This window comes from Dendrobates tinctorius, unplaced genomic scaffold (assembly GCF_039654945.1).
Source record: "Dendrobates tinctorius isolate UK_male_01 unplaced genomic scaffold, ASM3965494v1 ptg000035l, whole genome shotgun sequence".
In the NCBI taxonomy this organism is placed as follows: Eukaryota; Metazoa; Chordata; class Amphibia; order Anura; family Dendrobatidae; genus Dendrobates; species Dendrobates tinctorius.
In genome coordinates, this window is record NW_027361703.1 from 10,988,439 (window position 1) to 11,009,028 (window position 20,590).

Below are 20,590 nucleotides of genomic sequence, written 5' to 3' on the forward strand. Positions count from 1 at the left end.
ATCTGTATTGCTCATGTACAATAAAAGGGAACTTACAAAGCAAGCTAGAAAATAAGACTTATATTTAATTCAAGTCAGACACTTCCTGGACGGGGTCAAGTGTACATGGCACATATCTGCTCTGTTTGCACAGGCAAGGCAATGGCATAGGAAGCTCTGTGCTTTTTTCTGTAGAGTAAATTGCTCGGACAAGAATAGAAAGCATTACTGACGATTACCATGGTAACCAGCTTCTTCTCCAACATTACTCGAAAAAAAAGGATAATAACGCTGGAAAAATATGAGTCTTTTAAGCCCCGCTCTGTTTAGAGAGCTTAATATATCTTATCAGCTTTTGAGAAAAACTTGAAAATGTAGATGGTAAAAATAGATTAATTTCAATCTTTTGTGCATGCCTGCAGATCATCAATCACATCTCTTCTTACCACCCAGAAATACACTAAACACAACCACCAAGACATTACTGCTACTATTTCTAGCATCATCCTATATACAGCTCATCCTGCACAGGCGTATAGACTTCCTTAAAGAGGTTATCAAAGACCATCCTTTTTTAAATAAAGTAGAACCCCTTATAAAATGAAAATAACATATACTCACCTCTCATATCGGGACCCGGCAATGCCAGTGCCGGGCCTCCTGAGACACTATTAAGTCACATGAGCAACTATTAGGTTCTTGCGATTTCACTACTTCCATTTGTCCAAGGTTCGGACCAAAGAGGTGAGCGCACTACAGCCAATAGTGGCCCATGATTGTAATATAACGAGAGCGTTGAAGCCAATGTCACGAGAGCCCTGGGAGACCCAAAGATGACATTGCTGGAATGGCGCCAGTATGGGAGGTGAGTATATGCTATTATATTATGAAGGGGGCTACGGTACTTTATTTAAAAAGGGGTTGTCATCGTCAAGAATCACAAAATGCTAAAAGTGTGCCAAATTCACAAAAATGACATACTTGTACGAATTTTGCACAGAATAGGCAAAAAATAAAAGAAAGCCCTTTAGACAAAGTACATTGGCTCCTCAAGTGTGGATATTAAGTTGTTACGGAATATTGTAACTTTAGACCATATCTTAATGAATACTTGTAACTGTTTTTAAAATCTGATAAAATGTCCTCAGCCACACCCCTCTGTCCAAAAGAAAAACAAAGAAAAAATTAAGGCTAACCTCTTCCTGATATATGAAGTACATGTACTTAAAAGTTTAAATCACCCACTTTTCCCATTCTTTATATTTGGTATTGCGGCATCCATAAAACTCTAGCCTATCACAATATGAAATTATTTAGCCCATACAGTAAACTCTATTAAAAAATCATTTGCCCTTTTTTGGTCACCTCATATCCCCAAAATGAAATAAAAGCAATCAAACATTGTATGTAATACTAAAATGAAACAAAACATCATATAGCTCAACAAGAAAAAAAAGTTATGGGTTTCAGAAAGAGGAGACAAACAAAATGAACTTTTTCATCACAAAGTTTAGAGTTTTTTTAAACCAGTAGCAAGGAGGCAACATCCTATGATTGTGGAGAATGCTGACACAGCGATCCTCCCAACCACTGGGAGAACTGTCCGCTATTCATCAGCTCAACATTGATCTAGCTGATTGGTGCAGGGCAGGAAAGAAAGCTGCCAGGACCTGCACACCTCTAAAGGTGCACAATGCTTCAAGTCATTACTAACTGAAAAACCTTTCAAGTCACATACCTAGAAGAAACTTTAATAAATGCTTCTGTATACAGTGTGCAAACAAATACATCACAGCAATATTCAATATATAGAATGTAATACAGGGCCAATTGGCCACCTCAAAACTATTATAGGGCGACAGGACACTCCTAGATATCTTTGTCGACTACAAAGATAGAGTCAAGTGTGTCTATAATTAATACAAAATGATTTTTATTACTACATGAAACAACAACATTTAGTAAAATATTTTTCACCAATATAAATAGTAATATTAAGTAACAGGTACATTTGTAAAAGACTCAGGTAAAAAAAATCTAGGAGTCAACACAAAATATTAGAGTTCCTGAAGAATAGACCCAAAGTGATAAAATGTATTAATACACCTTTGAGAGGCTATAAGTATAATGGCTAGCTCAGGAGTGATCCTTACCCATATGGATCCCAGTGTGACTCAAGACTCACAGTCCCTACACGCGTTTTGTGTGGGCTTCCTCGAAGGGCCGTGACATGATGTGTGTCAATGGTGTTATATATATGCCTACATCAGCTGTTCCACATCGGGGACAAACATCACGGTGCATGCGCACGCAACACGAGCGCCGGAAGTTGCTTCACCACATAGCTCCCCATGTGATGCGAGGGGTTAGAGAGCCATATCCATGGCAACCATGGCCTGCAAGCGCCATATCACTTCCATATTTCCACATTTCGGTCTGCCGCACTCTGATCGTCCTCCATCTTCTCTCCTCCTCCTGTCTGAAGCCGAGACCTGTCCCCTTATCCCAGTGTTCAGTCTACAACATGACGTCCGATTTCAATGGAGTAAGCTCAAGCTCCCAGAAGGGGCCATTTTCTATTCTAGAGTTATAAGTAAATGTATCAAGCACCTAAAAAATCTCTGCTGAAACAGTATCTTCTATTAAATCTATCGTGTGGATAGTGAGGCTCTACTGGGTTCTGATCCTACAGCAGTGTGCGTGCTTATTCAGTGTGGGTATCACTTACCTTTTACAATAACAGTAATGACATGGTGAATGGACCCTCTGTTATTTTGGGCAGAACATCTGTACTTGCCAGCATCTTCTTCTGAAACACCAATTATTCTTAGAGTTTTATTAAAATTTTCATAAAAAACTCTGTTGCTGGGCAATTCTGCTCCTTCCTTATTCCAGCGGATCTCAGGTGTAGGTCTGCAGAATAAATACACCACATAAGATAGTTTACACTAATATGTCCATATATAACTTGTGACATGAGGAGTAATGTCTCTTCTAATTGTTCATTTTTGTACACTATTGTTTTCTTACTCTGCTCTTCACTCCTCCCAACTCTAGGAGGTATGACAGAAGCTGTAACCTGACATCTCACTGTGTTGGCAGTGCGTCTTGTCTATGCCAATACGGAATTCAATAGATGATTAGTGAAGGTCGCCATACACATATGGCTGATTGTTCAGTTGAAAGCCATTTCAGCCGACTCTCCCATACACAGGAGAGCTTGTTCGGACGAGTGCTCATGTGTTCCCTATGAGAAAGATGCCGGCTGAAACGTTGGCTGGTAACTTATCTCCAGGAGAACCTTGCAATCGGCAGTACAAAATCGAATATGCCCGATCGACATCTTCCATGACATTCAGTTGTCTGGCACCACATAAATATTAGATTGTCTAATGTGTATGGGGGTCTTAAGTGGTGAAAGAAATGGAATTCTCTGATAAGATGTACCATATTTTTCGGACTATAAAAGACGCAACGGTCCATAAGACGCAACCCAAATTTTTAGAAGAAAAATAGGGGAAAAAAATGAATGCGCCACATGGATGTTAGGCTGGCGGAACGCACCAAACAATAAAGATGATAATGAGATGCGTTCGCAGTCTGGGGTCCACCGTGCAGAGATGTAGAGCTGCTGCTCAATAATGGCGGAGGTTATACAGCAAATAATAAATGAACACATGCAGGTTAGCGTCACCCGGTGTGTACAGGAGCGAGTTCTGCTGATTCACAGAACCGCGGTGCTGCACAATGTAAATGCCGAAGCCTGTTAAGCTCACAGAGCTCGGCCGGATGAGCGCTAGTATACAGACACAGGACTCTGCGCCCCAAGGACACGGGGTTGGAGTCCCTCTAGCCCACTAGCGCTCGGCGCCGCTGCAGCCGAGCCAGCAAGAGACAAACAAAGAAATAACGCACTAGTGTGCACTGCACCGCTCTGGCAGAAGCCACTAACCACCCAGACTAAGGAGGAAAGCACTAGACCTGCGAACGGCGACGCGCTGGCAGATGCAGCCACTAGGTGCCTTGTGCTGGATGGCACAATATGGCGCTGAGAGAAGTGCTGTGACTAGGAAGCACTGTGGCGCTAGGCTTAGCCACTACAAGGCGCTGACTCAAACTAAGATAACCCTACAACATGCGTATCAAAGGGAGGGGTTTCATAATGAGTCATTCAACAGTTCCATGCATCCATCATCACACACACAAGTTATAAAAACTGTCTATACTAGCACATGGCTGAGCAGCCATGCAACTCTTTTATAGCGGCGTCCTTCCCAGTGGACCAATCCGAGAAGGAACGGGACCTGTGCATGTGACCTCCGACCTCCAATGAGAGGTCGTCCCACGGGCATGCTCAGTAGGGGAAAAGCAGGACTTAGTCCCAGGAGCGTCTGCTTGCTGTTGACTCACGCATGATACAATAGCAGAGCCAGGAGAAGCAACCAGATGCCTAGCATTAGCCTGGGCAAGGCCCTGGGACCGACATCTCTGCTGAGCAGCCTCCTCTCCGGCTGGAGAGGAATGGGAGACGGCAGAAGGCAAGGCTCGAGTTCCCTCCTGTGCAAAGGCAGGAACCCAACACCTAACAATGGGGGTCTGTCTTACAGTTCAAACTCAGCTTACTGGGGGGGAAATAAGCAGTACTGGTGGAACGGGGTCACAGGGGGTGTTTGGTGGTCCAGCAATGATCTGACTCTGATCCCAGGCTGGTTTGGAAGGTTCAGCGGTGTTCGGTGGTATGGGGGCTCTGCCGATATCTTGTGAAAGCACAAAGCCCCTGCACATCAATTGTTGCAAAGCGGTGGCCTCTGGGAAAATGTCAGCTGGAGGTAGCGCATGTGCAGATTGAGATGTAGTCTCCTGAAATCTTGGGAAGATATCTCAATCTGCACACGGGCCGCCTTCAGTGGCCATTTTCCGGAGTCCATCGCATTGCAGCAATGGATGTGTGAGGGCTCCAGGCATTCACAAAATGTCGGAGGAACCCCCGTACTGCCAAACCTGCCGGACCAGTCTGGGATGGGAGTCAGATCATTGCCCTGCAGCGTCGGATCACCAAATACCCTCTCTTCTCAGCCCAGGGCTGGCAGAATCGCCCAACTACTGCTGCCACCACACTCCTGGTAAGTAGATTTTGACTATAAGACACCCCCCCATTTTCTTCCCCAACTTTTTGCATAAAAGTCTTATAGTCCGAAAAATACGGTATTACAAAGCTTCTTATATTCACCTGAATAATTGAGTCATGTAAAGTCTGTTGAAAGTACAGCTTTCATTTAAAGGGGTTGTACCAAGGTAGAAAGAGTTATCACCTATTTACGAAATGGGTGATAACTTGCTCATCATTAGGGGGTCCCACCACTGGGAAACTTAATATAACACACACCCTTATTATAGCCCCTAATTGGCCACTCTTTTTTCTTTGTGTCTTTAATCATATACAAAGTGATACTAGAGGTTTGTTTTAACATCCATCCTGGAGCAGGCTTAAATGTATGTCATATTACACATGTTTTGCATTCTTCATAAGAAGTTGTGCTTTTAGAGAAGACCATGGTGCCTCATGAGATGCCAATAGGACTCTGTGTGTCAATGTACAGGGTCAATATCAGATCTATGGCATTAGAAAGGTTGAATAATTCGTACTTGATAGAAGGGTCCCTTGAAAAAACATTGATCACAAGTGTTCCTCCATTGGGGTCTCGGCACTCAGCTGTAATCTATATGGAACCCTGGTAATAAGTGTTCAATTTCCCTGCAGCACCATCACATGGAAAATAAAACATTAACCAGTGCTCATTTAAAGCAACACAGGAGAGGATATTCAAAGGTATAGACCACTCTCCACATTAGCCCAGAAATGAGGATACTGAACAGAGAGCCCACTTTTGTTGTCTCAGAATCCCATATTAGAAAATATTAGAAAATATCAGACTATTTGAACTAGACGACCCCTTTATTGTTGCATTTACACTTCTCTACTATTTAGTACCAACACAGAATCATTATTTACATGTATAAGCAGGAAAAGTTTCCCATCAGAAAAGATAAAATGAAAAAAAAAAACACTGTCAAGTGTATAAAAATGTAACCAGTAGACCAGGAGTTAATCACATTATTTTCCATGCTATTTCAAAATTTCAATAATTTGTTGACAGCCCTAGACATAAATTAGGAACAAAAAAATTCCCAGAATGCCTCAAAACATTGATTACAACCGACTGCAGACTGAATTCATGATGAGCTACTAACAGTGATTATTGATGCACGCCCTGGGCTGTAGAAAAGCCCTGTAGGTGGACAGAAAACTAGTATTTAATGTAGGGCTGGACTAACAACTACAGAAAGAATATTTACTGTATGAAGGTTATTATGCACATGAGCTTTTCTCAGTCCCAATATTTGGACTCTGAAAATTATAGCAAATTATACTGTATGGTTTCAATGACATCCCTCTCTAATAATGTATCAGGCACTGCAGGCAGTCTAACTCCAAAATGACTAGGGCAATTGGACTGTGATGACCAGTAAATGCTAGAGAACAACTTATTTGTTTGTAAAGCTATTCTAATCATTTTTGTGTCTTCTTTAATGACACAGTTATTTGGGATTAAGCAAGAGCAGTAAATGACGCCAGTCTCAACAATGATACAGGACACATTTGATCAGAATTCATTGATAGATCACAAGTCTCTCCATTTCTGCAGGGCTCTATAAAGGTTTTACTGAAACACTACTACATCGTGTTCCAAATGATTATGCAAATTGGATCTGTGTTATAAAGATGCAACTTTCTGTTTTTCAAATAAACTCTGGATGGTGTTGTGTCTCAGGGCTCTTTGGATCACTTAAATAAATCTCAAATACCAGTGATAATTAGTTTGCCAGGTGAGTCCAATTATCTCTGCTGCTAAAAAGCTGCCTTGGAGAAGATCTGAAAACATTAGATATTTAACGAAATCTTAAGCGTGATAATCTCGGGTTTGTGCGGATAAAGGCATAATGAGGAAGGTTTCTGCCAGTCAAATTCGTCGGATTAAGAGAGCAGCTGGTAAAATAGCATTACAAACCAGCAAACAGGTATTTAAAGCTGCTGGTGCCTCTGGAGTCCCGAGAACCTTAAGGTGTATGATCATTCAGAGGCTTTAGGTTGTGCTTTAACCTACAGTGGCATGTAAAAGTTTGGACACTCCTGTTCAAAATCACTGTTATTGTGACAGTTAAGCATGTTGAAGATGAAATGGTCTCTAAAAGGCCTAAAGTTAAAGATGACACATTTCCCTAGCATATTAGGAAAAAAATATATATTGTCATCTTTTACATTTTAAAAATTACAATAAGGAAACTAAGCTTATGCAAAAGTTTTTGAACTCTGCATTGTTAGTACCTAGTAGCACCCACTTTTAAAAGTATCACAGCTTGTAAACGCTTTTTGTAGCCAGCCAAGAGTCTTTCCCTGTTTGAGGGATTTTCATCCTTTCTTCCTTGAAAAATTCTTCGAGTTCTGTGAGATTCCTGAGTAGTCTTGCATGCACTGCTATTTTGAGATCTAGTCACAGGTTTTCAATAATGTTCAGATCAGGGGACTATGAAGGTCAGTGTAAAACCTTAATCTTGCACCTTTTGAGATAGTCTATTGTGGATTTTGCCGCGTGTTTAGGATCATTATCCATTTGCAGAATCCATCCACTTTTCAACTTCAGCTTTTTTTTACATATGGTGCTATGTTTGCATCAAGAATTTATTGCAATTTTATTGAATTAAATCTTCCCTATACCCATGAAATGCTCCCTTGACACTGGCTGCAACACAACCCCACAGCATGATTTATTCACCACCACGCTTAATGGTTGGCGAGATGTTCTTTTCCTGAAATTCTGTACCCTTTTTCCTCCACACATATCTTTGAATATTGTGGCCAAAGAGTCGACCTAGTGGATACTTCACACTAGACCTTGGAAATCAAGGTCCCAGAGTCTGGAGGAAGAGTGGAGAGACAGACAATCCAAGCTGCTTGAGGTCTAGTGTGAAGTTTCCACAATCAGTGATGGTTTGGGGAGCCATGTCATCTGCTGGTCTAGGTCCACTGTGTTTTATCAAGACCAAAATCTGCACAGCCATCTACCAGGAGATTTTAGAGCACTTCATGCTTCCCTTTGCTGACAAGCTTTATAGCGATGGAAATTTCATTCTCTATCAGGACTTGGCACCTGTCCACACTGCCAAAAGTGCCAATTTCTGGTTTAAAAACAACAGTATCACTGTGCTTGATTGGCCAGAAAACTCGCCTGACCTTAACCCCACAGAGAATCTATGAGGTATTGTCAAGAGGAAGATGAGAGACACCAGACCCAACAATGCAGACAAGCTGAAGGCTGCCATCAAAGCAACTTGGGCTTCCATAACACCTCTGCAGTGCCACAGGCTGATCGCCTCCATGCCACACTGTATTGATGCAGTAACTGATGCCATAGGAGCCCCAACCAAGTATTGAGTGCATTTACTGAACATACATTTCAGTAGGCCAACATTTCGGATTTTAAAATCATTTTTTAAGCTGTTATAAAGTATTCTAATTTACTGAGATAATGACTTTAAGTTTTCATTGGCTGTAAGCCATAGTCATCAACATTAACAGAAATAAACACTTGAAATAGATCACTTTGTTTGTAATGACTATATAGTGAGTTTCACTTTTTCACTTTTTGTATTGAAGAACTGAAATAAATTAACTTTTTGATGATATTCTAATTTTGTGAGATGCACCTGTATATATATATATATATATATATATATATATATATATATATATATATATATATACTTCCGTCGGGCCACTCTGCCATAAAGGCCTGACTGGTGGAGGGCTGCAGTGATAGTTGACTTTGTGAAACTTTCTCCCATCTCCCTAATGCATCTGTGGAGCTCAGCCACAGTGATCTTGGGGTCCTTCTTTACCTCTCTCACTAAGGCTCTTCTCCCACTATTGCTCATTTTGGCTGGACGGCCAGGTCTAGGAAGACTTCTGGTGGTCCCAAACTTCTTCCATTTAAGGATTATGGAGGCCACTGTGCTCTTAGGAACCTTGAGTACTGCAGAAATTCTTTTGTAACCATGGCCAGATCCGTGCCTTGCCACAATTCTGTCTCTGAGCTCCTTGGTCAGTTCCATTGACCTCATGATTCTCATTTGTTCTGATATGCACTGTGAGCTGTGAGGTCTTAAGGCCCCTTTACATTTAGCGATGCACCAGCGATCCCGACCACGATATGACCCGGTCAGGATCACTGGTGCATCGCTAAATGGTCGCTAGTGAGCTGCCACACAGGCAGATCTCACTAGTGATGCAGCAGCGGGGGCTCTTACCTTTCAGACGCGGCGAGGGTGTCCGTCTTCCGCCTGCGTCCATGGCTCGCTCGTCGGCGCCAGCAGGAAGCCGATGACGAGAAATGGACCAGGCCGATCTCGCATGATCAGTGATAGCCAGCGGGGGAGCCAGTCGGAGGTAAGTATCACATGTAGCGATATCGCTAGCAATATCGCTGCTGCGTCACAAAATCGGTGACGCTTCAGCGATACTGCTAGCTATATCGCTATGTGTAAAGCCCCCTTTATATAGACAGGTGTGTGCCTTTACAAATCAAGTGCTATCAGTTTAATTAAACACAGCTGGACTCTAATGAAGGATTCGAACCATCTCAAGGAGGATCACAAGGAAATGGACAGAATGTGACTTAAATATGAGTGTCTGAGCTAAGGGTTTGAATACTTATGACCATGCAATATTATAGTATTTCTTTTTTAATAAATTTTAAAAAATTTCTACATTTCTGTTTTTTTTTTTTCGGTCAAGATGGGGTGCAGAGTGTACAATAATGAGAAAAAAATGAACTTTTTTGAATTTACCAAATGGCTGCAATGAAACAAAGAGTGAAAAATTTAAAGGGGTCTGAATACTTTCCATTCCCACTATATTTGCCAGAAATGTGTCATCTTTAATAGAGTTGAGCGACTTTGGTCAGATCGGGTTTCATGAAACAAAATTTGAGCCGGATGAAACTGGTCCGACAAAGCAAAAAAAAAAAGTCGGCGTTTTGTCCGAAACCCGACCCCAATGCAAGTCACTGGGGAATAAAAGTCGGCATTGAGTGGATGAATATATAAAGATTATTATCATTAATATTATTGTTATTATTATTATGTGAGCATTTGGGGGCCCTCTTTAAACTTTTGCCCAGGGCCCCACTTTCTCTAAAACCGGCCCTGACAACAGGTAAGGAGGTGGCAGAGTCATGTTTTGGGACGGAATCATAGGGATAGAGCGTGTAGGCCCCTTTAGGGTCCCTGTAAGTGTGAAAAGACCTCGGCTAAGTACATAGTTTCTTCCATGGTACAAAAAAAACTATGCCATCCGTAGCTAAATAATCTTCATTCATGACAATGCACCATATCATGTTGCAAGGAATACCTCTGAGTAATTGGTTGCTATTGGCATAAAAGGATAGAAACTCATGATGTGGCCTCCATCCTCCCCTGACCTCAACCTTATTGATAACCTTTGTAGTATCCTCAAGGAAAAGATGTATGATGGCGGGAGGCAGTTTACATCAAGACAGCAGCTCTGGGAGGCTACTCTGACATCCTGTAAAGAAATTCAAGCAGAAACTAATCAAAAACTCACAAGTTGAATGGATGCAAGAATTATGAAGGTGATAGCAAAGAAGGGGTCCAATGTTAATACGTAACTTGGCCTGTTAAGATATTTTTTATTGAAAAAGCTTTTGATTTCAGTAACTGTGACCTCTTAATGCTGCAAATTCAACAAATGACCATTTTCAATTCTTTACAACCTATAAAATATTTGGAAACCCTGCTGTGTGTAATAATTTGGAGCAGTGCATTGTGAGTTTTTTTAGTTTAAAAAATACTGTTGTCATTGGGGAGCTTTCTGCAATAAAATGTAATATATGCTCTAATGGTTGTGATTTGAACATTATACCGACTCACTTGAATTGACCATGTAAGAAAATCAAAGAAAAATACCAATTGCATAATAAGGTGGAATGTGGTGTATTTATCTGCATTGATTATAATTATAATATTGTAGAAGACTTTCTGCAATTTCACTTGTTATCACAAAAGACTCTTTATAGGTGAGCGTAATGGGGCTGTCTGATACTTTCTACTGGGTCCTACCAATTAGTCCTATTAAGTTTATTCACATAATTAGTAATGTGACCATGCCCGACGCTGACCCTCAAATAAATGAGGCTGAGCAGCACTACCAGGGAAAGTATTCCTTAAATTATGCTTCTTGGGGGACTCAAGTGGTTAAAAATCCATACACACATTTATTGTATTATTCGTTCTATTAGTTCAATTCAAAATGCAAAAAAAACATAACTGTCACATTTACTGTGATATAGAAGACTTCTTAAAGCTTTTATTATTTAGTCAAATGACCAGTGTGCTAATTTATTAGAAGTCATGCAAGCTGTAAATCAGGAATTTGAAAAACAACTCACTGAAAGGCGCTTCTGGCAATTTCTTGTTATAGGAAAATGAGCAATTACCATGTCATAAAATGCTATCTGTGTGTTCTCGCAATACACACAAATGTTGCTTTCCACTAAATGAAATGAGGCAGAAGACACAAAAGGCCACGGAGTGACACAGCACATAATAGATGAATGTGCAGCCAGATTGTAGAAATACAATAGTTTGATTACTGACTAAACAAAGCTTTCTTTTGTTCCTTGCCACAATAACATGCCTCATTATATAAAGATGTCTTATGTTTGGTATTTTTCTGTCATTTTTAAAGGGTTGTTTAGGGACTGCAACAATATGGAGTCAATAAAACAGGTGTAAAAAGGAAGTATGCAGAGCCTAGCATAGTCATGATATATAGCCATGCGTCTGACCTTACAGCTTCATACTGGTCCTTTAGGTCATAAGTCATGGCAGGACAATTTTTTATCTCAAGTGAAACAGTCAAACAAAAATAAGAACAAATCAAGCATCAGGCGACAAATATATCACCAAATGCAAACCAGGTAAGAAATAAACTATAACTTGCTTGCAACTTGCATCAGACTGCTGAAGTGTTGACAAGTTTATATTATACTTTTCCTCTGATTGTTCCTCTCCTGGTTTTGGCTTACAGATATTGATACTGATTAAATACCAAACGTGTAAATGTGGCCTCATATTAATGTCTCCCTGAAGCGTGTATATGTTGCTCAGCGGCATCCGCAGTTGTGGAGACACAGACGTCAATTTTTAGCAAGCCAGAAAGAATAGACTGTTAGCTATATGTTGACTTTTGAATTTATAGTTTCTTTCTGGTTGGTCAGGAAGACTTTTGCTTGTGTAAGCCTGTAATATTGACTTGTAAGTTGACATTTAATATAGCATTGTGCTCTTATCCTTGATGACTAGTGATATTTACTGATATGCTAATTATGCATTGTCTAGGCCAGATAGTTTGTTGACTTTGATAACAGTGGTTGAAAATCTATGCAAATAGATTAATTAACCAAATAATGCTTGATCTCATCTCCACTTTTACCCTTTATGTAAATACTGAATGAAGGACACTTTTTAATTATAAAAAGAGGTTACATGCCTCTTTATAGAGAGACAGGGAGACAGAGAGACAGCCAGAGATTCAGCCAAGACATCCAAACATCCAGGGACTCTACAGGACTGCAGATATCATGGCTCCATCACAAGGGACATAGATTTATCATTCTACAGGATGACAAACTAGGGGATCTCGGCCCTGGTTGGAAGAATACAGATATGCTCCATTGACCATCGCTGAACCATGGATACATTTGGAGAAAGCGAGGATTGGGTCCTGCCAGTCGTCTGGCTCCATGGAGATGTTCAGATAAGCCAGGTTGTGACCCTCCGGTCAACTGGCCTTGTACCTGAATGGATTATCATCTTTGGCAGACCTCAAAATTAATCAGTGGGATTATATATTCAATAATAACACCAGAAGCACAAAAAAAGAATAACCCCTAAAATTTAGCTTTTAATTCAATGACTAAAAACATTAGTGAAAATGACTAAAAGAAGGAGTAGTAGAGGACAAAAAATGAAGGGAGAAAAAATACTGTTTTTAGTTCTCTTCAGTATTCAAATAATGGGCCAATGGCTAAGTTACCCTAGTCAGCCCTAATTTCACCCTTCCTAGCCGCGGAGGTTGGCACCCTAGTTGTAATAATTTTAATTATGCTATGTGACTTTGTATGCATTGCTACTTGAATATTGGTGTACCACGCTGTATAATCAGAGATGAATATGGTAGCCTTATTATTTTTTATTGTATTTTTGTGAATTAGGGTGATTTTACCCTCACTTGCAAGGTAATGGCTGCCGCATGTGCTATATAGGCTTTTTTTCACTGCCTCTAGTGTGCAATGTTTATTCAATGTGATGTGCTTTTTCTTGTAGCCGTTTTTTAATTTTGCTATCTGGTAATTGGGTCTGCCATTTGCAGCTTATTAGCATTTTTGTGACTATGAGATAAGTCCCTCTCTAAGCTGCTGGATATTAACCCCATTATATTTTTTTGACTCCGAGATAAGTCTTTTTGGGGTTCTTATACTATTAGAAATACTACGAGATAAGTTCATAGCAATTTAGTATTATCTATGAGACTATTTTTGTCTCTTTATTCTTTCGGTACTATAAGTGTGTGTGTGTGTTTCTTTTTTGTGTCCCTTTTTGTATATGCAGGGAGACGTAGGGGCTATTAGGGATACCGACATTGAGCGGGGGCGCCATATCGTCTACAACTAGGGTGCCAACCTCTGCGGCTAGGAAGGGTGAAATTAGGGCTGACTAGGGTAACTTAGCCATTGGCCCATTATTTGAATACTGAAGAGAACTAAAAACAGTATTTTTTCTCCCTTCATTTTTTGTCCTCTACTACTCCTTCTTTTAGTCATTTTCACTAATGTTTTTAGTCATTGAATTAAAAGCTAAATTTTAGGGGTTATTCTTTTTTTGTGCTTCTGGTGTTATTATTGGATTATCATCTTTCTAAGCTTGTCGTTTCCTCCCCTCTGTGTGCGTGCAACAGGTGGGGTATTTGACCCTGGAAGATGAATCAACCTTGGAAGATCTGAAGCAACAGCTGCCATTATCCCGGTGAGTCAGCAGACGGGTGAGACTCTGTAATGTGCACCATCTTGGGGTATTTTGCTGGGACTGTTCTGTGTTGTCTGCCAGTTTTTTGGTTCAATAAAGTATTGCCACACTTTTATTCTCTCCCTGTGTTGTCCGAGTAGCGCTATGCCCATGGTAAAAGGAGAGCTGGCGTGCAGTGGGACAATCCATGGTCCATTTGGTTTCGGCTACCAGACCGCGTCGCCTACTGACCCCTTGTGTCTCCACATTATGGTGGCAGTGATGGGATATTACTCAGCTGGCGGAACCAGGGGAGCTGCAGGGGATTGGTGTTCTAACACACCATCCAGGACTCCACAACCAAAGAGGTATACAGATAGACCAGCAGACCATTGATGAGGCATGCACAGCAGGTTTCAGATGCCACTATGCTCAACCCCACCAACTCGGTCTTGGGAAGAAGACCAGGGTGGATATATGACCGCAACAAAAAATGGAAACTACAGGAGCTGTGTCAGCTTCGACTGATTGGATGAGATTTAGTCAAGGAACTATGGAATGCGGAGAACGCCATGAGTAGACACATTGGATATGAGTCATTTCTCCTCAATTACGTGTGGAGTTTATTTTAGCAAAGAAACATGGAACATGCTCTGAGGAAAGTAGATGATACAAAGTTTTGTTGTCATAAAGGTGAGACCTCTTACATTTGGGACTCTTCTTAAAGACATGTTGTGGACTGTTCCCCATAAGAAAAGAAGGATGATCAGAATCCTATCACGTCTGGCTAATTAAGACGGAGACCAATTTGGAGACACAGCATTGTATCTTAATAAACCAGATGTTTATTTTTGGTAAGCTAGAAAGAACAGAATGTTATGTATATGTTGACTTTTGAATTTATTGGTTTCTTTCTGGTTGGTCAAGAAAACAGTGTAGATGTGGTGCCAACAAGCGGCAAAGTAGAGTTGAATTTAGGATTAGTTGCAACATTACATTTCCTTGTGATCCTCCTTGAGATGGTTCTAATCCTTCAGGGGAGTCCAGCTGTGTTAAATGAAACTGATAGGACTTGATTCTTAAAGGCACACACCAGTCTATATAAGACCTCACAACTCACAGTGCATGTCAGACCAAATGAGAATCATGAGGTCAAAGGAACTGGCCAAGGAGCTCAGAAACAGAATTTTGGCATGGCACATATCTAGCCAAGGTTACAAAAGAATTTCTGCAGTACTCAAGGTTCCTAAGAGCAGAGTGGCCTCCATAATCCTTAAATGGAAGAAGTTTGGGACCACTAGTAGTCTTCCTAGACCTGGCTGTCCAACCAAACTGAGCAATCGCGGGAGAAGAGCCTTAGTGAGAGAGGTAAAGAAAAACCCCAAGATCACTGTGGCTGAGCTCCACAGATGCAGTAGGGAGATGGGAGAAAGTTACACAAAGTCAACTATCACTGCAGCCCTTCATCAGTTGGGCCTTTATGGCAGAAAGGCCTGATGGAAGTCTCTCCTCAGTGCAAGACATATGAAAGCCCGCAAAGAGTTTGCTAAAAAAAACACATGAAGGACTCTCAGACTATACGAGAAATAAGATTCTCTGGTCTGATGAGACAAAGATAGAACTTTTGGGTGGTAATTCTAAGCAGTGAGCTGCAGGGACAGGACGACTGGTTGCAATTGAAGGAAACATGAATTCAGCCAAGTACAAACATACAAAGATATGCTGGATGAAAACCTATTCCAGAGTGCTCTGGACCTCACAATTGGCTATAGGTTCACCTTCCAACAAGATAATAACCCTAAGCACACAGCTAAAATAACAAAGAAGTGGCTTCAGAACAACTCTGTGACCATTCTTGACTGGCCCAGCCAGAGCCCTGACCTAAACCCAATTGAGCATCTCTGGAGAGACCTGAAAATGGCTGTCCACCAACGTTCACCATCCAACCTGACGGAACTGGAGAGGATCTGCAAGGAAGCATGCAGAAAGTGGAAAGGACGGTCAGATGGAGCGCCAGCTGCACGTTTCCAAATTGGATATAAGAGCAATGCTGCTCCCACCGGGTACCTTGGATGAGGAAAGAGACTGAGAGAAAATAAATATAGCGGTCCAAGGGAGCGCAAAAAGCCAAAAAAATTGCCACCTGATGAAGACAGATTTATCTGTCGAAAAGCGTTGTGGACGAATTTTATTAATAAATGAGCATCTTTAAATATATTTTTGGCTTTCTGCGCTCCCTTGGACCGGTATATTTATTTTCTCTCTGCAAGGAAGCATGGCAGAGGATCCTCAAATCCAGGTGTGAAAAACTTGATGCCTCATTCCCAAGAAGACTTATGGCTGTAGTAGCTCAATAGGGTGCTTCTTCTCAATACTGAGCAAAGAGTCTGAATACTTATGACCATGTGATATTTCGTTTTTTCCTTTTTAATAAATTTGCAAAAATTTCTATATTTCTGGGTTTTTTTTCAGTTAAGATGGGGTGCAGAGTGTACATTAATGAGAAAAAAAAAATGAAGTTTTTTGAATTTATCAAATGGCTGCAATGAAACAGAGTGAAAAATTTAAAGGGGTCTGAATACTTTGCATAACCACTGTAGATCACATGCTTCCAGATAAAACTACACACGGCTTAATTCACACCATGTTCATAGTTCATTTCCAGTGGGCACATGGAAAAAATCTGCCCTAATAGGATTGGTTTGGCCAGTATACTGAACCTCGCAGACCTAACCCTATTGGATAGGAGTGATTGCACATTGCAATACAATGGTTTTTAAGAATAAATATACACAGGGAAGTATACGGCAAGGCTGTATTGTTCCTGCATACAGTGGGGAAAAAAGTATTTAGTCAGCCACCAATTGTACAAGTTCTCCCACCTTTTGGAAGTGCATTGAGCAGCAGGGTGATTTGATGGTAAAAGGGGAAAAGAAAAATCTCTTTTAAATCTGCCTGAGCGAGTGTGAACGAGCTGAGTGTGACCTGAGCGTAAACTGTGTGAACTGTGGTAAGTGTGTGACTTGTGATTCAGTGAAGAGGTATTTGGAAAACCTTTAACAAATACCTATGTGAATTGGTGTGAGTTGCTGAATTGTGGGTTGCTGAGTGCTTTTCTACCTGATCAATTTTGGGGGGCTTGTTTAACCTATTTTTTCTCTCTACAGGGTTAATCTCTTATTTTACTATCTGTGTTTTTAAGGGTTAACTATATTGTATTTAAATCTTGAGGTGTAACTATATTCACAAGGGGTTAATTAAGGGTGGGGGTTTATAATTAAGGGTTTATAAGGGGCAGCTGGTTGGGGCTCAACTCCTTTTGGAAGTGCAGCAGGGTGGTTTGCTGGTAAAAGGGAGAAAAAAAAATCTTTTAAATCTTCTGCCTGAGCGAGTGTAAACGAGCTGAGTGTGACCTGAGTGTAAGTGCGAACTGTGGTAAGTGTGTGACTGGTGATTCAGTGACTTTGGATTCAGGGAGTTTCCAAGGGAGGTATTACTGAATTACTGTTATATTTTATTAATACTTTTTATTTATTTTTATTTATCTTTTCTGTCTGTTGCAATCCCCATTAGGATGTGCTCCACTATTGGCAATGCCATCCAGTGTACGTCTTGCCACATGTATGAAATCCTTGACCAGCCGGTATACTGCTGTCCGAGATGTGAGCACGTTGTGCATTTGGAAGCTCAGATACTGGATCTAAATGTGCAGCTGGCAAGACTGAGATCCATAGACAATATGGAAAGGAGTCTTCTGCTCACTGAGCAGACGCTCAATGGGATAGATGGGGGGGGGGGGAAGATGCTAGGTTGGAGCTGCAGGACAGTGAAGCAGCTAGCTAGGTGACAGTTAGAAGATGAGGTAGAGGGAAGAGTGCCAGGGAGGCTAGTCCTGATCTGCACACCCCAATAAGTTTGCTAAGTTGGCAGATGAGGGGAGTGTCAGTGCAGGAGTAGCACTGCTGCAGCATGGCATGTCCTCTGAAAGCTGGAGGAGTGTCTGCTCCAGTAAGGGGGGAAATAGGAGAGCAGGGCAGGCCAGACAGGTGCTGGTAGTGGGGGACTCAATTATTAGGGGAACAGATAGGGCAATCTGTCACAAAGACAGGGATCGTCAGTGTGCTGCCTACCTAGCGCTCGAGTCCAACACATCGCTGATCGGGTTGACAGATCACTGGGAGGGGCTGGTGAGGATCCAGCGGTCATGGTGCACATTGGCACAAATGAAAAAGTTAGGAGTAGGTGGAAGGTCCTTAAAGATGATTTCAGGGAATTAGGCTGCAAGCTTAAAGCAAGGACTGTCATGATCCCAGTGCAGGTTTTTGAGCTGCACGTCAGGGGTTAATGTCTGGAGCTCAATGCAGGTTTTGACCTGCACACCTGGGGTTAATGATTGTGGCCTCTTTTTGGTTCTGGGAGAGCTTCTTAAACCCCTGGGAAGCTCCAATCCCTGTCAGTTATACTTTTGCCTTTGGTGTGGTGACCTCTGTGTGCCTGTGCCTGTTCATTGTTATAGCTTGTTTATATGGTTCTGACCCGGTTCTGTTCCCCATTGTGAGTTTGCCTGCATGGCTTGGTGGAGTGGCAGTTGCGGTGTAGAACTGCACTCACGGTGTTGGACTTGGTTGCTGAGAGCTGGACTCAAGCATGCTGGACTTTTTGGCAGAAAGGCTGGACCCATTTGCGGGACTCAGTTTCTGGCCAGCTGCATGGAAGTGGTGGACTCTGGTTGCTCCAACCGACCAATTCCCTAGTGAGGGTTTAGGTGCAGGGCGAGTCAGGGTTTGGAGGTTCCTGATCGGCGCCCGGTGCGGAACCGGCCTAGGGAACGTTAGGAGTGTAGAGACTCTGACTCAGGGGAGTGCAGGAGGTCTCCACGTCCCTATTCTTTATCGCAGGGCCACCATTGTTATTGTTACCCAGGTTTTACCCCTTTTCCGCCAATGTCTTATTGTATTAGTTACCGGCCTGCTGGCCACGTCACATAGGAAAATTCACACGTGCAGCGCCCTGTTGTATCAGTTACCGGCCTGCTGGCCGTGTCACTCAGGACGGGGCACGTGACAAGGACCTCCAAGGTGGTAGTTTCGGAAATACTTCCTGTACCACGTGCCACACCAGAGAGGCAACGGGAGATTAGGAAGGTTAATAAGTGGCTCAGGAATTGGTGTAGGAAGGAGGGGTTTGGGTTCCTGGAGAACTGGGCTGACTTCTCAGTTGGCTACAGGTTCTATACTAGGGATGGGCTGCACCTCAATGGGGAGGGTGCAGCTGTGCTGGGGGAGAAAATGGCTAGAAGGTTGGAGGAGTGTTTAAACTAGGGACTGGGGGGGAGGGTATTCCTTTTATAGGAGGGAAACAGTGCAGATGGAGACCTGGGCACAAATAATGAAATTGGGGGTGGGGTTGGAACAGTTAATAATTTAAGAAAGAATAGAGGTATAGAGAGATACATAAAGTGCATGTATTCTGATGCCAGAAGCCTCGCCAACAAAATGGAGGAATTAGAATTAATTTTGTTAGAACATAATTATGACATGGTGGGAATATCTGAGACATGGCTGGACGAGAGCCATGACTGGGCGGTTAATTTACAGGGCTATCGTCTGTTCAGAAGTGACCGTACAAATAAACGAGGGGAAGGCGTGTGTTTATATGTAAAATCATACTTAAAATCTATCCTGCGTGATAATATACAGTACAGACGAAAAGTTTGGACACACCTTCTCATTCAAAGAGTTTTCATGACTATGAAAATTGTAGATTCACTCTGAAGGCATCAAAACTATGAATTAACACACGTGGAATTATATAATTAACCAAAAAGTGTGAAACAACTGAAAAAAACAAATGAAAATATGTCTTATATTCTAGGTTCTTCAAAGTAGCCACCTTTTGCTTTGATTACTGCTTTGCACACTCTTGGCATTCTGGAAAGGTGTATTTTATACTGATAACAAGTTCAAACAGGTGCCATTAATACAGGTAATGAGTGGAGGACAGAGGAGCCTCTTAAAAAGGAAGTTACAGGTCTGTGAGATCCAGAAATCTTCCATGTTTTTAGGTGACCAAATACTTATTTTCCACCATAATTTGCAAAATAAATCTTGCCAAATCAGACAAGGTGATTTTCTGGATTTGTTTTCTCAATTTTGACTCTCATAGTCGTGGTTCACCTATGATGTCAATTACAGGCCTCTCATCTTTTTAAGTGGGAGAACTTGCACAAGTGGTGACTGACTAAATACTTTTTTCCCCATTGTATATGACATTATGGTATATGTAATATTTATTTCCTAGTAATATTATGTTATTAAATTAATTTATATAATAATTTGAGGTGCTTCAATAGTCTTTAAATCCATACTGCGGTCTGTTAGAGCATTTTTAAGTGCATATTATTAGGAGGCATACAAAGCTTTCTTTTACCAAGACCATCTGATACAGAAAAAATACTACACTGCATTAG

The 20,590-nt window shown here is 41.5% G+C and overlaps 1 protein-coding gene across 15 annotated transcripts in view; it reads right to left on the reverse strand.

Annotated features, from left to right (window-relative positions):
- Positions 1 to 20,590, reverse strand: part of NRCAM (neuronal cell adhesion molecule) — a 429,035-nt gene that overhangs the window by 85,825 nt on the left and 322,620 nt on the right. For all 15 annotated transcript variants that reach the window (XM_073573274.1, XM_073573272.1, XM_073573275.1 and 12 more), the window contains one exon: positions 2,708 to 2,892. In XM_073573274.1, the coding sequence (XP_073429375.1) occupies positions 2,708 to 2,892 (185 nt within the window). The remainder of the gene's footprint in view (positions 1 to 2,707; positions 2,893 to 20,590) is intronic.